Source organism: Protopterus annectens, chromosome 3.part1, assembly GCF_019279795.1.
Source record: "Protopterus annectens isolate FY-2018-M chromosome 3.part1, PAN1.0, whole genome shotgun sequence".
In the NCBI taxonomy this organism is placed as follows: Eukaryota; Metazoa; Chordata; order Ceratodontiformes; family Protopteridae; genus Protopterus; species Protopterus annectens.
This window is the reverse complement of record NC_056732.1, coordinates 1,652,011,379-1,652,027,560: the sequence shown is the minus strand read 5'-3', so window position 1 is coordinate 1,652,027,560 and position 16,182 is coordinate 1,652,011,379. Positions and strand designations below refer to the sequence as shown.

Genomic DNA, 16,182 nt, shown 5'->3' with positions numbered 1-16,182 from the left:
AGTCCCTCTCTACTCTTCCCTCATTAGACCAATTGAGTATAATGCCCCATTTGGCATGCACCTCATTAGATACCTGCAACAGCTGGAGAGACCACAGAAGTACCTCATGAAGAGGATCCTAGGCATTAAACAACTGTCCTACAAGGAAAGACTCAAAAGACTGCAGCTATTCTGTCTCATATCGCCTACTTAGAGGCTATCTCTGCTTGACTTACAAAGCCATGTCTGACCCAGCTCTGTTAGAAATGCTACATCGAAAGAAATTCCAATCCCTCTGCACCACATGCTCCAGAGACCTCAACCTCATTACCACAATCAACAGAACATGCTAGAGGGAGAGGCTCCAAACCCAGAGACTGCCCATGCTCTGGAATAGACTTCCCATACATGTCAAGCAGAGCACCTCACTATCCCTCTTCAAGAAAAATCTTGATGAGTGGATGGGTAAAAGAAAGTTCACCCCGGGGATAACTCCAGTGGCTCTACTTGATAGAGGCAATGGGAACTAACATTGGGAGGCACAATGCCAGGGCACTTCTATGGGGTAAGGCTTGTAAAAAGTCTTCAGGGCCATTAACCTAGTACACACCTATGAACAGTGTATCAATGGGCCCAGACAATATCCCAAGATGCCTTCTAAATAGCATGCAACATGACCTATCAGTCTCTCTCTCTGGAATTGCTATTTAACTGTAGCCAAACAGGCTTCATGCCTCAAGAATGGAGAACAGCAATAGTCATCGCTTTGCACAAAGGTAAGCTATCTATAAACCTTGGAAACTACTGACCCATAACTCTCGCTAGTCTCATATGCAAAGCCATGGAAAGAATTATCATGGAAATGACTAATATTGCCATAAGAAACCTTCAGACACTGGACCCAACTCAATTTGGTTTCACCAAGGGGAAGTCATGCCTACTCAACTTGGTGGACTTTTTTGAGAAGGTCTCCAAAGCAAAGGATGAGGGCAAAATGATTCACATTGCCTACCTTGACCTGGCCAAGGCATCTGACACCATACTCCACTCAGGCATTGTTGACAAACTGAAGATTTTAGGTATAAACCTTTATATCACCTGATGGATAGCCATCTGGCTCACAACAGAACCTAGGAAGTTAGAATTGGGGAGTCTATCTCTACAAAGAGGCCAGTCACAAGCAAAGTCGCTTGGGATCAGTCCTGGAACCTCTCCTTTTTGGCATTTACATCTCTGAAGTCAAGATCAATGTTAATGGCCTCTGGCTGACTAAATTTGCAGAGGATTGCAAATTAGGATCAGTCACAGAATTTCCACACAGACACAAATGTTCTCCAGGAAGAGCTGACATACTCAAATAACTGGTGTCAGAGCCATGGACTAAAACTAAACGGCAAGAAATGTATAACAGAATCCTTCAGGAAATCATCCACCCATGCTAACCATTATATTGACAACACACTCCTAAGAGTTGACCCATTAGTCACAGACTTAGGGACACACAGACAGTAATCTAGCCTTTGACTATCACGTGTCTATAGTAGTAAGGAAATCACTGTATGCATTTAAATAACTCAGTATGAACAGAACTGCTACTTATATCCTGAGTTTGTTTACCTTTCTTTGATCTATCTGATCCATTATCCCAGCTCTATACATTTCTCCATTTATTCTGACCACCCTAAAAGGCAACAAGATTACCCCATAGGTTTGGACTGTATCATATTCCCTTTTGTTCTCACTCATCCCCCCCCCCCGGTATAGTTTGCAACCATAACCCTTTTATGTAATTTCAAATTTATCCCCCCAACATACATACCAGCTTATATCCTCTCAGGAGAGGCTACTGGAGTTTAGTGGTAATCAGGCACACTTATCCATAGTCACCTGGCTCATCTATGGTCCCATGCCCACATTCGGAGCAGACATTTTCATGAGTTTAATAGGTGGCCTTTCAGAAGATGCTGAAGGAAGGATGTAGGTTGCAGTTCTAATAGCATGTGGAGTAGAATTCCATTGCTGGCAGCAGAAGAGTAGTAAAGGCCATTTCCAAATGCTTTTTGAGGTTTACAGATGGTGAGAAGATGTTTACCATTAGAATGAAGGTCTGTTTGGGTGACAGGAAAAAATAGAGCTTAGTGCAGGACAAGCATGGGGTTTATAAATGATGTTGTGGGCAGTAGCTAACTATGCAAAGTCTAGGTAGTGGGATAGTTCAAGCCACTTCAAACATTTAAGGACCTTGCAGTGATGTGTACAGAAGTGTTTTTTGGCAGCAAATTTAGCAACTTTGCTGTAGCATATTTCAAGTTCAATTTTAACAGATACCTACAAGTTGGTAAGGCTAGGGGCATTATAAGAGTGAAAGGAAGTGGTTGCTAGGGTGCTTTTAGCAAAGTTTTTAAGAAAGTTTATATATATAAAGCATGCCAAGTTTCTGATGAGTTTTTTATTATATTATTTTGAATGAGCTCTTCTAAGAGGCGACCGTGAAGTTGAGTGCGGATATATTTTTTAGGATTTTTGAGAGGGGGGACAGAAATGCAATGGGACAAAAGTCTGAGACTTTTGTTTAGTTTCCTCCCTTGTGCAGTGTGATGACATATGATCAAACACCCTAAATAACTTTGCCACTCTGTGTAAAAAGAGTAAAAGTAAAAAAACTTCCCATGGCTATCTACCCTCACCAGAAATATTATATGTAGCAGACGGGTGGGAGACTGGCATAATGGTTAAGGTGTTTACCTAAAGACACAAGGTATAGGGTTTGATTCTCATATGGGGTAATTGGCTAGGCTTAAAATGGCCCACAAGGGCAGTTAACCTAGTACAAACCTATGAACAAGGCTTGGAGGGAGTGGCTAAATAAAAAAAAAAAAGAAAAAAGAAAAACTTTCACCCATACAGTGAACTTCATAACTGAGCTAAAAAAACAAATATACAAATATAAGAACCTATACTTTTTGTACCCTGAGTCATCTACATGTGGTATGAATGAATGAATCTTGGAGATTTGATAGAATTTCATAGCAGAATGAGAGGGCAAGAATTACATCTTTAATAAGGTATGGGAGGGAGGCAGTCAATGTGGCTAAGATGGTGGGGGAGTGGCTAGTTTGTGTCTAGGGAAATGACCAACTGTGGCTGGGGCTTTGGAGCTTTGAAGGACCACGTGGATAGAAATGGGAAGTGACTGCTTAAGCTACTAGGGAAAGTGCAAAGTTGGGTGTAGCTGTGAGGTATATTAGTGATCATGAGGTGTAGCACAATGTTTTACTTCAATGTGGAATGCTTCTAGTTGGTAGTTTAACTATTTGCTAAAGGTGGAACTGCTATAGAGCACTGCTGAGTTTCTTATTATCGGTACCTATTGCATTACCGTTGAAAGATCCTAATATGAGAGTGTTCTAACAACAACGTGTGTTGCATATTTCTGATAGTTTGTCTTTGGCAAATCTTACAGGGGAGGGATGTAGATGCATGCTATGCAAAAATGGGTTTTAATGTTGACACAAACTGCTGTGGAAAAAGACATTCTGCAGAATACAGTTTACATTCATAATCATCCTCCTTCCAGAAGAATTCTTCCAACTGACAAATGCTTTCTACCAAAGTATGCAGGATTCATCCTCCTTTCCATGTAGTAAAAACACCACTGCCACTCTAACTGGATTCCTATCCCTGCAAGACCTGATGTCTTGTTCCTTACCCCTTCATACACAATTCTGAGGAACATCACCACCCCATAGCTCTACTTTAAAATAACAACCTTAACTTCCAACTCTGCTCACTGTTCTTAGTCTAACATTGTACCTACCCCTACATTGACCAACAATCTTAATGAGTACATATAACCAGGGCCTTTGTTATTATTGGTCGAAAATTACTGGCCAATCTACCAGGAGATGTTAGCACCCACTCCTCAGTACTTCCGTTTAGATCAAAACTCCTACACCTGCATGGAAAACACACAAACAAGCCTATTTCCCTCATCATGGCCCGAATCTTCTTCCACTTCACATTCCTTTAGAGCAACCTACATACTGCTACATAACCAATTCACAGCTGAACTCTACCTACCTCTGCTCTACAGTATATATCGGATTGCAATACAGTTCTCGCAAACTAAATAACCATACATCACTGACGATTTGACCAATGTAAATACTGAATATGCAAACAATGTATAACTCAACGCATTAAGATTAGCTAGCCCTATCTCTTAACTTAACCATATTTTTAACACAAATATTCTAAACCCAAAGTATAAATTTACCTTAGTTGTTACCACTATTTAATACTTTACTATTAAGTATCCAAGTATTTTTTTTTGTCCGCTGAATATGCGCAATAACTTTTACTAATCATATTCCACTACATATGTGTAATCTGAAATCTCAACGTAAGTAACCATTAACTAAATATGTATACTGTTGTTATAACTACTGTTTTGTGAACTGGGATCTTCCATCTTGTGGGTGAAATGGGTCACTACCGATTAGTTCACTAACCCAGTAAACATACTAGCAATAAATAAATAAATACATAAATGTTAAAATGTATCAGTTGCATCTGAACACTGACAGAAGGAAGGCAATATGACCATGTTGATTTTTCCAAGGACCACAACGCCATGACTTTAAAGAAAAAATAACAATAGTATAACAAACTGCAAACCAGAAATTAAAATTGTTAATCTTGTTGCTATTTCTCACCTTTTTTCACTGTCAGCTGTATCCACATAGTATCTGTCGCTAGCTTTGGTACTTCATGAGAACTGTAAGACTTCAACCATGAAAGAAAAGCTGCTCTGATGTCATCTTCAGTGACATCCATGGGCTAACAGGGAAACAGAGGAAAGTTTTAAAGTGAGATTTATTTGTGTAAGTTTTCTAAATTGGTGGAATGAACTAGTCCAAGAACTCTTTTTCAGTCATTTCCCGAGCTACAGGGGAATTGTAGAAAAAAATAAGTCACAAAATACACAATCATTATACGCACAAAGGCAGATGCAATATCACATAATATACAAAAATTACAGTGTATATACAGAGTAATAAGAAAATGAGCAAAAATAAAGGATTTGATACTGATGAAGTGAGATACATAAATGGATAAGTAGAAATATGACATATACAGCATCAGCATAACAGTCTGTATGACAAACAGATAAATAACATCAACAATTTTAAGTAAATAGATAATTCCACAGCGAGTGTGAGTGAGCACAGCTGGGATTTAATGGTCATTTAGTAATACTGTGCAGGAGAGAAGCAGCACTGAGACAAGTGATTTGTACTGTTACAATCAGGAGTAATGTGTGGATTAGTATAAACAATTACACAGTGATGCCCTGTGTCGACCATGATCATGAAAACAGGTGCAAGCAGACTGCTCTTCAATACATTTTTTTGAAAAGTTTATAAAAACTCAGGGAAGCCATTTACTTGACTTGAGTTATCTGGCAGTGAATTCTAAGCAAATCGTACATAAAAGTAATGCTGCATTTAGAAAGCCAAAATTGCAAAACTGCTCCCAATCATACAGTTAGTATTAACACATTCCATATTGGAGATGCTACTTCTTCAAATAGTCAAGTTATTCACACTGATCATTCAGTGCAAAAAAGTTTGGTGAAAGTTACAGACGAACAAGCTGCACTTCATATTCTTCTTTACTTCACCAACACTTACATGATCTCCGAATGTTATAGTGTGTCCTTGAAAGATGCTAGACCATGAAGCTACAGAAACTGCTCCACAGAGATTTACACTCGAGACTAACACACACACACACACACACACACACACACACACACACACACACACACACACGAGGCATGAACACAGAATACGCTGAAATTATTTTGAGATGCACATTTCTGCTTATGACCATGTTTTAACATTAAGAAAAGTACAGTGGATACAAAAAGTGTACACACCCCTGTTAAAATGCCAGGCTTTTGCGATATAAAAAAAAATGAGACCACAATAAATCATTTCAAAACTTTTCCCACCTTTAATGTGACCTACAACCTGCACAATTCAATTGAAAAACAAACAAATCTGTTAGGGGAAAAATAAAAAAAATACAATAAGCTGGTTGCATAAGTGCACACACCCTTAAACTAATTCTTTGTTGAAATACATTTTGATTTAATTACAGCATTCAGTCTTCTTGGGTAGGAGTCTATCAGCATGGCACATCTTGACTTGGCAAAATTTGCACACTCTTCCTTGCAAAAGCACTCCAAATCCGTCAGATTGCGAGGCCATCTCTTGTGCACAGCCCACTTCAGGTCACCCCACAGATTTTCTATTAGATTAAGGTCTGAGCTCTGGCTGGGGCATTCTAAAACTTTAATTTTCTTTTGTTGATTTGGATGTATGATTGGGGTCATTGTTGTGTTGAAAGGTGAAATTCCTCTTCATCTTCATCTTTCTAGCAAACCCCTGAAATTTTTGGACAAAAGTGACTGGTATTTGGAACTTTTCATAATTCCCTCTACCTTGACTAAAGCCCTGGTTTCAACTGAAGAAAAGCAACCCCAGAGCATGATACTGCCACCACCATGCTTCACCATGGGGATGCTGTTCTTTTGGTGATGCAAAGTGTTGTTTTTGTGCCAAACCTACCTTTTGGAATTGTGGCCAAAAAGTTCAACCTTGTTCTCATCAGACCATAACACATGTTCCCACAAGCTTTTGGGAGACGATGTATTGTTTTGCAAATTTCAGCTGAGCCTGGATGCTTTTCAGTGTAAGAAAAGGTTTCCATCTTGCAACCCTACCCCATAGGCCAGACACATGGAGAATACGGAAGACTGTTGTCACGTAGTACACAACCAGTACTTGCTAGAAATTCCTGCAGCTCCTTCAGTGTTGCTGTAGGTCTCTTGGCAGCCTCCCTGATCAGTTTTCGTCTTCTCTTTTCATCAATTTTGGAGGGATGTCCAGTTCTTTGCAATGTTACTGTTGCCCCATATTTTCTCTTTTTGATGACTGTCTTCACTGTGTTCCATGGTATATCCAATGCTGTGGAAATTTTTTGTGCCTTTCTTCTGACAGATACCTTTCAACAATGAGATCTCTTTGATGATTTGTGAGCTGTCTGCAAACCATGGCTTTTGCTGTAGCAAGCAAGTGAGTAAATGTCAGAAAAATCCTACTAGGGCAGCTGAACTTTATTTGGGGTTAGGTAAGGTATTACTCTATCTGCCCAAGGGCATTTATAAGCCTAGTCAGAGTGTGTCAGCTTTCGCCGCCCCATTGATTAATTAACTGATCCTCTGTCAAGCAGAGCCAATGAAATGATCCCAGGGGTGTGTATCAGAGTCTCTTTAATTGATGGCAGGTGTGTACCCAAGAAGACTGAATGTTGTAATTAAAGTAAAAGGTGCTTCAACAAAGTATTAGTTTAAGGGTGTGCACACTTATGCAACCAGCTTATTATACATTTTTTATTTTTTATATTTCCCCCCAACAGATTTGTTTTTCAATTGAATTGTACAGGTTATAGGTCACATAAAGGGGGGAAATGTTTTGAAATGATTTACTGTGGTCTCATTTTTTATATCACAAAAACCTAGCATTTTAACAGGGTTGTGTACACTTTTCATATCCACTGTACTTCTGTAAGTAAGCCTGACAACTGGCACAGAAAGTTAAGGCTGTGAGCCATGCCAGAGTTCCTTTGATACAAGATTTGATTCCCTACACCCTTATTTGCCTACTGTGTGGCCTTGGGCAAGTCAATTAACCAGACACTGCTTAAGGGCAAATGGGAATTTGAGCTAGGCTCCTCAATGGTCCCCTGGACTACAAGCCTAGTAATTACCTATGAACCTATTATTACCATAACATTAGGCATTAAAACAGATCACCGTTTCAGTAGCCTTAACTAATATGGGCTACATCCTTGTCTAAGATATGACCAACAGGCAGCTTCCAAAGCTTTAGGGGGCACCTCCCGTATAAGAGGCAGTTTGGCCATCAAAAGCTTCAGAACTTTATTTCCCTTAGAAGGGAGGCTAATGCCCCAAAAGGAAGAAAGTCAGGAAAGGAGCAAAGGAAAGTACAGTTTTGTACCTACCATAAATGTAGATGTTCGAAGATCCACATTGCTGCAGTCCTTACACTTGGGTAGTCCGCTGTCCACGGTCGGCCCGAATATCGGTCAGGGCGCATTTAACTGACGCCAGTACGGCAGGATACAAATGCGCATGACCGACGTCATATCCTCAGTCTTTTCTTGCCCCAGATGTCAGAAGACCTTAAAAATAAAGGTCAAAACCAAAAGACAGCAAACAAATAACCAACCACCCTTGCACTAACCATATGTACAATATATACAATATACACAATATGTACAACCCAACCCACACAACCACCTCCAACTACAGAGGGGAAGGAGGGAACTGCAGCAATGTGGATCTTCGAACATCTACATTTATGGTAGGTACAAAACTGTACCATGTTCTTCATTTCACATTGCTGCAGTCCTTACACTTGGGTAGAATCCCAAAGCAGAGGTAAGGGAGGATGGCTAACTATAAGGAAGCAGGAGCTGCCAAAATGCCCTGCAAAACGGCAAAGCCAGCCCTGGACTTAGAGTAAAGTGGCAGGTGATAATGCCTAGAGAAAGTATGCACAGAACTCCAAGTAGCTGCCTCCAAAATATCCTTGGTTGCCACTCCCCTCAAAAAAGCTGTTGAAGTGGCAGTAGCCCTAGTGGAATGAGGCCTAATCCCAGCTGGAACCTCCTTGCCATGATGGGAATAACAGAAAGCAATGCAAAACCCAATCCACTTAGAAATAGTTTGTTTTGACACAGGCTTGCCCTGAGAACTCAAAGCAAAAGAAACAAACAACTGCTGAGACTGCCTGAACCCTTTAGTTCTGTCCAAATAATAACGAACTGCCTGTGTACATCCAAAGTGTGCAAAATCTTTTCCCCTTATTTTGGGGATTTGCATAAAAAGTAGGCAAATGAATAGTCTGGTTTAAAGCCACACTAGAAACCACCTTAGGCATAAAGGAAGGATTAGTGCGTAATGATACCCTATCCTTATGGAAAATCAAGAAAGGCTCAACTGCCATAAGGGCCTGTAATTCAGAAACCCTTCTTGCAGAGGTAATGGCCAACAAAAGCAGTCTTCCATGATAAATATTTCAACTCAGCAGTAGCTGCAGGCTCAAAAGGTTGTAGAGTGAGTTTCTCCAACACAAAATTGAGATCCCAAGCAGGAGTAGGAGCTCGTGGGGTCTTATATTCTTTGCCCCTCTAAGAAATTGCTTGAACAAAGGATGAGAAAACAATGGCGGGTCGCAATCATAGTGAGCTGAAATTGCTGCAGCATGAACTTTAATAGAAGAGAAAGACAAACCTTTGTCTAGTAACTCAGTAAGATTTTGAAGAGCCACACACAAATTAGGCTCAGAAACATCAAAATCTTTTGCTGCACTCCAAAATAAAAATCTCTTCCATTTATCAGCGTACACTTTCCTTGTACTAGGCCTTCTAGCTTCCAAAATAACATTCAAAACTTGCTGAGGAAGTGGAGGCCCATTATGGTTCAAAACAGAATATGCCAGGCTGTTAGGTGCAGAGAGTGAAGCTTGAAATTGAGCAAATGGCTGTCCTCCTGTGACAACAGGTGTGGAATCGAAGGCAAAGGCCATGGAGGCTTCCGTACTAGACTTCTTAGTAATGGATACCAGTGCTGTCGAGGCCAATCTGGAGCTATTAAAATCATCCTTGGCTTGTCCTGTCTGACCTTCAGAAGTACCTTTGGGAGGAGAGACAGAGGTGGAAAGGCATACACATGAAGATTGCTCCAATTGAAAGAGCATCCACTCTCCAAGCCGGGATGAAACCAAACTTTGGCAGCTGATGGTTTAGTGGAGAAGCGAACAGATCTATGTCTGGAGTTCCCCATGACACTGTCAATTTCTGAAATACATGAGGATCCAATTTCCACGTGGGGATCCATAATTCGTCTGCTCAACACATCTGCTAAGGAGTTCTGTGCTCCTGGCAGAAACCTTGCCTGAAGATTGAGCTGTAAACTGAGAGCAGTCTCCCACAAAATCATTGCTTGCCTGCATAGAGGATCAGAATTGTTGATGTACCACATGACAGTTGTGTTGTCTGTTAGAATCAACACCTGTCCTGGAAGAAGGAATTCCTTGAAAGCTATTAATGCAAACTGGACTGCTAACATCTCCTTCATGTTGATATGTAGATGTTGTAGTCTGACAGGCCACTTGTTTTGTATCCACTTTCCATTTAGATGAGCTCCCCAAGCTTTGTCTGAGGCATCTGTCGTTAAAATCTGACTTGCCTCTGGCCGGGTCACAGAGAGTCCCTTGTTTAGGTGACATTCCTGAGCCCACCACAAAAATTCCTTCTGAATGCAAGGTATTATTTGAATGACAGTGTCCAGATCCTGGCAGTGCTGTGTCCACACATTTTGAGATACCATCGTAGCTTCCTCATATGCAGTTTGGCATTGGGAAGCACCAGAATGCAAGATGCCATGAACCCTAAGGCTTGAAGGACTGTCCTTGCAGTCAGCCGGACTGATGAGATAGTTGATGGAAGTAAAGGGATAGACTCTTTTGTTTGTCCGGGGTTAAAAAGGCCATCTGGGCTGCTGTATTCAGTCTCACACCCAGAAAGCACATGTCTTGAGAGGGTACTAGACTGGACTTTATTTCGTTCACAGAATACCCTAGGCATCTTAGCACTGCTATCACATATTCCAAATGATGAAGAAGCTCTTCCTTCCTTGAGCCAGAATTAGGCAGTCGTCCAAATAAGGATAGATCTGTATTCCTTTTAGTCTGAAGAAAGCTATCACTGGAGCCAGAACTTTCGTGAACACTCAGATAAGCCAAAGGGCAATGCAGAGAACTGATAGTGAGAAGTCCCAGCTCATACTTTCTGCAACTGAGTCTGATAGGAACATGAAGGTAAGCCTCCTTGAGATCCAAAGTTACCATCCAATGATCTTTGCCCAGCAGAGGTAAAAGCTGCCAACATTTTGAACTTGGGAATGTCCAGATAAGTGTTGAGGATAGATAAATCCAAAATTGGTCTCCATGTGTTCCCTTCTTTGGTACTAGGAACAGGCGAGAAATCCTAGGCCTACTTCTGGCAGAGGGAAACAGAGAAACTTGTTTGTGAGCCTCTATTCTTTGTTGAGGAGGAACGCCTGGCATGCCTTTGAAAGGAGGCAAGGTATGGAAATAAAACCTGTAGCCGTAGTGTATGATATCCAATACCCATCTGTCCTGGGTAATTAAACTCAATTTCTTTGAAAAGTGCAACCTTCCTCCCAAAGGTGCTGCCAGACGAGCAGGCTCTGGCAGCTGAAAAGGTAGGACATTGGGTCTGCTTACGAAAGGACTGACCCCTGCCCTCACCCGAAGCCTGTGCAGGAGAACTCCCTGTCCTAGGCCTGAAAGAGCCCTGAGCTCTGCCCTTACCACGCCTAGATCTACCCCTAGCCTGGGAATCATAAGAAGGATCCTTAGTAGGCCAATTTCTACTAAACTTTGGAGGCTGGACCTGCAAAAAATCTTTAACAGTCTGCATAGACTTAGCCTTGTCTTCCATTTTCTTTAAGACTGTCTCAACAGGAGGACCAAACAACACGTCAGATTGTAAAGGAGCATCTAAAATCCTTGTTTTAACATGTTCAGACAAATTCTGATCCCTCAGCCAGGCGTGAAGAACAGTCCCAGTGGCAGCCACCCTAGACGAGGCCTGTACAGCATCAAAACCACATTGCAAAGAATGCTTACCCACCTGTTCAGAAACATGTACTAAATCTTGCAACTCTTTACAATCAATACCTACTGCCAGAGCATCAACCTTAGACTTCAATTGTGAAAGGAGATAGTTTTGGTATTTCAACATGTGAAACTGGCAATTCAGAGCCCTCATAGCAAGAGTGGAAGAAGTATAAACTTTCTTTCCCCATCTATCCAAGGCCCTAGCCTCCTTGTCTGTAGGAACCGGATTCTTAACAACAGAAGCCTTAACAACAGTTTCTGGGTCCCTAGGACTCTTAAAAGATACTTATGAACTTCAGGCACCCTGTAATACCTATCCGCTTAACAGGAGCAGGAGGCAAAGAATCAGGATTAAGAGAAGCCTCTGTAAAACATCTTCCACTACATCCAAAACAGGAGGTATAGCCAAAGGCCTATGCTGGGGTAAAACAGAAATTCCTAAGCCGTTTCCTGGAATCAGAAGTCCTGACCCTCCCACTTAAAATGCTCCCTCATGGAATGAAGAGTTTCTGAAAAGAAAAATCCTCAGGAGGAGTAGCAGAAGGAGTAGAATCAGAATAAGCCTGCAAGTCTTCAGCGAAGACTCTGAAACATCTGAAGCTTGCTCAAAACCCCCAGCTCAGGCTCCACCCTAGGTCTCTTAGCAGGAGGGGCATAGAACCCCTAATGAAAGTAATCAAGTCTTCTGCCATTTTACGAATATGCTTCTTGGGCATACTACCCCAAGAGCTAGGGGTAACACCAACTGAAGCTAAACCGGGCCTGCCCCTGGGAGAAGCCTTAGAAACAGAAGGAGAGGGCCTAGCCACCTTAGGAAGGGAGGGGATAGTAACCTGAGAAGCCCCTCAGCCTGACTTGCCTCCTGATCTTGCAATAATAAGATCTCACCCTGGGAACACGAAGAAACCTCCGGTGGAGCCACCGCCTCCACCGACACCTCTAAAGAACCGACAGACGGTTCTTCTAGCCTAGGCTTAACTGCCTTGTTTATAATTACACCGCTTCCCAAAGACTAACCTTGCACAATCCAACCTTCTCTTTATAGTGCGTTTATTAAATCTAGCACAAGAGCGACAGCCAACAACGTCGCTCAGGCCCTAAGCAAGGAATACACAAAGTATGATAATCTCTATGTATCTGTCACAAGAAACGCAATTATTAACTTTTCTGACATCCGTAAATGACTGAGGCAAGAAAAACTAAAATATTCTTTGAACTCGGTCTGAAACTTCTAAATCGAAACCTGACCCTTTGATATTCGGACGGACTACCCAAGTGTAAGGACTGCAGCAATGTGAGATGAAGAACATCAACAAAAACAATGTACTATATACATGACCACAGCTTGGCAATATATAACAAGTAAGGGGGCCGAAGGGACAGAACAGCTACTACAACAGTGATCTAGTGGAACATCTACTGTTATGGTAAGTTTACTTACATAACTGTGATATGCTAAACATTTAGATCCCTGTTGCATTAGTATCATCATATGGGTAAAGTATCATAGCCTAAACACGTACAAGTAGCAGGAGAATTCAAGCATCCAGGAGCCCTTGGAGAACTGTCCTTGCAAGATTGTTCTTGGTCTAGAAAAGGAATTCAGTTTGTAATGCTTTCTGAAAGTGTGCACAGAGGACCAAGTTGTTGCCTTTAGAACACTTAGTCCACCCCATATTATAAAACCCACAGATGAAGCCAAAGCCTTTGTAGAAAGTACCTTAACTCAGTCTGTGAGTGGCTTGTTGTGGTGAGCATAGCAGAAGGAAATAGAAGGGTTTGCAAGGTTAACATTTTGCATTTTGACTTCTTGAAAAAAGGAATCCAGTTTGTAATGCTTTGCAGAAGTGCATACAAAAGACCAAGTCTCTGCCTCTAAAATACTTTTAGAGTCCACCCCTTTTCAGAATGTTACCAAAGAAGCTGAAGTTCTTGTAGAATGGGCTATAAACCTGTCAGAAATTATTTATTATAACAAGTGCAGAAAATAGCATGAGAGAACCAGACAGGTTTGATACTGGTTGTCTTTTCCACTTTTCCCCTCAAAGAAGGCAAACAGCTGATCAGCTTTTTTTAAAGCTCAAGTTTTTCTAGGCAGTATCGGAGACTGCCTACGGACTGCAAGTATAAAGAATATTTTCTCCTTTATTCTTGGATTCAGAAAAGAAAATAAGAAAATGAATAGTCTGGCTAAAAGAAAACTCTGAGACCACTTTAGGCATAAAACTATTACGTCTCAAAGAAACCAAGTCTTTGTGAAGACGGAAGTAAGAGTCACTCAATATTAGTGCTAGAAGCTCAGATACTCTCCTAGCAGATGTCAGAGCGATGAGTAAAACAGTCTTCCATGTGACGAGCCTCAATTCAGCCTGATGATCTGGTTCAAATGGAGACAGAGTAAGATTTCCAAGTACAAAGATGAGATCCCAAACAGGGGCCACCTGTGTCCTAGGTAAATTGATATGCAACTAAAACTATCTTGACTTGAACAATGTTAGAAACAATGTTAAAAAGGGAGGATTAAAGGGTAGACAAGCAGAAATGGCTGACAAATGCACCTTGACAGAGAAGCAAGAAACTCATACAAATAATCAGGAAACTCGGGATTTACAAGACAACTGTATACTGATCAATATCTTAATTTCAGCTCTCCAATTATGAAAAAAGAAACAGAAATAAGAGCCTGTAACACCTTCAGCTTAATAAAATTCAATTGTTGGCTAGTAAGTACACTGCCTGGATGCCTGTAAAGAAGAAACTATGACAGCCTTAAAGAAAATAAATTGGAAAAGTTTAAGAGAAAACACTGACTGGGAAGAATTGTGCAGCGGTCCAGCAAAAAGCAGTACAAGTTCTAGCTTTGGTGCAAGACATGACTTCCAGTAATGTACAGGAAAAAAATAAGTCAAATGTTATCAGAGTAGAGTGGATTAAAATAAACAAAACACCGAAGGAGTATATCAAATTCAATAACAAAATGTCGGAGAAAATGGAAGAAGCTTTAAAAAGATATTCAGATGAGCTAAGAAAAGTGAAAAAAATCTGAGGTTGAAATGAAGAAAAGGATGACCGAGTATTAAACTGCTCAAGGACAGATGTTTCAAAAATGGTAGAATTAGAGGACAGAACACGTATGGAAAACCAGAGGTTTTCTACTGTACCGGAGAAACGAGAATGTATTAATTTTATGAAGGCTCAAATAGACAACTGGACTGGTACTCCACAGCAGGAACTGTTAACTGAAAGGACATACAGTCTGTATGCTCCAAATATGGCCCCGAGGAAGCAACAAAGACCTTTATTAATAAAGATACAAACATACTAGCAGAAAGAGTAGATCCTGAAAAAGACTGTAGCAAAAGTGTAAAGTATTAAAAGTTGGAGGCAGTAGAACAACTGTGTAAAATGATTACTCACCGTACAATAGGCAGAAGAGAAACAAATTCATTCCAGTAATTAGGGAATGTCGATAGACAGGTGTGAGATTCAAGCTGCTGTATCCAGCTGTCTTCGGAATATTCTTTCCTGGAGGATCAAAGTAATTTTTTAATGCAGAACAGGCTAAGGAGAACATGCAAAAGTTTGTCCAACAAAAAATGAGCCATTAAGCAGAAGAGGACTCTACTTATAATTCTTTTGATAATAAAGCACACAGATAGACTCTGCCAGTGAAACCTTTTCCATTGCTCCAAAGAAAAATGCTTGAGAGAGAGAGGGAGAAACTCACATAAGTTAACCAGAAGCATTGGGAGTGCTACAGAACTGAAGAGAATCTGGAGTTGGGAGATGGAGATGAACAGGAAGAAGACCAGCAACATGGAAATTAGTGAACAAATGTGAGACTGCAAAGCATCTATCACATTTTGAAATATGGCTGTTTAAGAAGAGAGAGTGGACTTTTGTTGGCGTTGTTAAACTTGTGAGGAACTGAAAGGCATTTGCCTCACTTCATGTCATTAGTTAGGAAGAAGGTTCTTTTCTTAACAGTATTTCTATGAAACTTTTCACAATATAAACTGCATATTTTATATTAAAAAATATTTTAATTATTCTTGTAACTGCTAAAGCAAAAGCAAACAGATGCCTATTTTTCTCTCTCTTCTTTTTTGGTATTAAGAAATGTAGGCACTGCAATACTAAATAGAAGAAAAGCATGAAAAAGCATGTTTAAGTTAATATGCTGTTACATTAATTTGTTGAGGTGGGTGAGGAGGTGTAAAACTATGCAGACCATAACATATGTACAGCTGACACGGTTTCCCTTACTTATGTACAGGTGAATGCGTGCATTAAGACACTTGGCTTAATCTAATAACATATTTTAAGTGGAAACATGTAAATATAAGAATACGGATTATAATTACATGTCTGCTGCAACAGAGGAATACATTTTTTTTTTAGTTTT

At 40.6% G+C, this 16,182-nt stretch overlaps 1 protein-coding gene across 1 annotated transcript in view; it reads right to left on the bottom strand.

Annotated features, from left to right (window-relative positions):
* PEX1 (peroxisomal biogenesis factor 1) overlaps positions 1 to 16,182 on the bottom strand; it is a 1,694,243-nt gene that overhangs the window by 1,307,282 nt on the left and 370,779 nt on the right. The window contains exon 7 of the mRNA XM_044067676.1: positions 4,695 to 4,818. Coding sequence (XP_043923611.1) covers positions 4,695 to 4,818 — 124 coding nt within the window. The remainder of the gene's footprint in view (positions 1 to 4,694; positions 4,819 to 16,182) is intronic.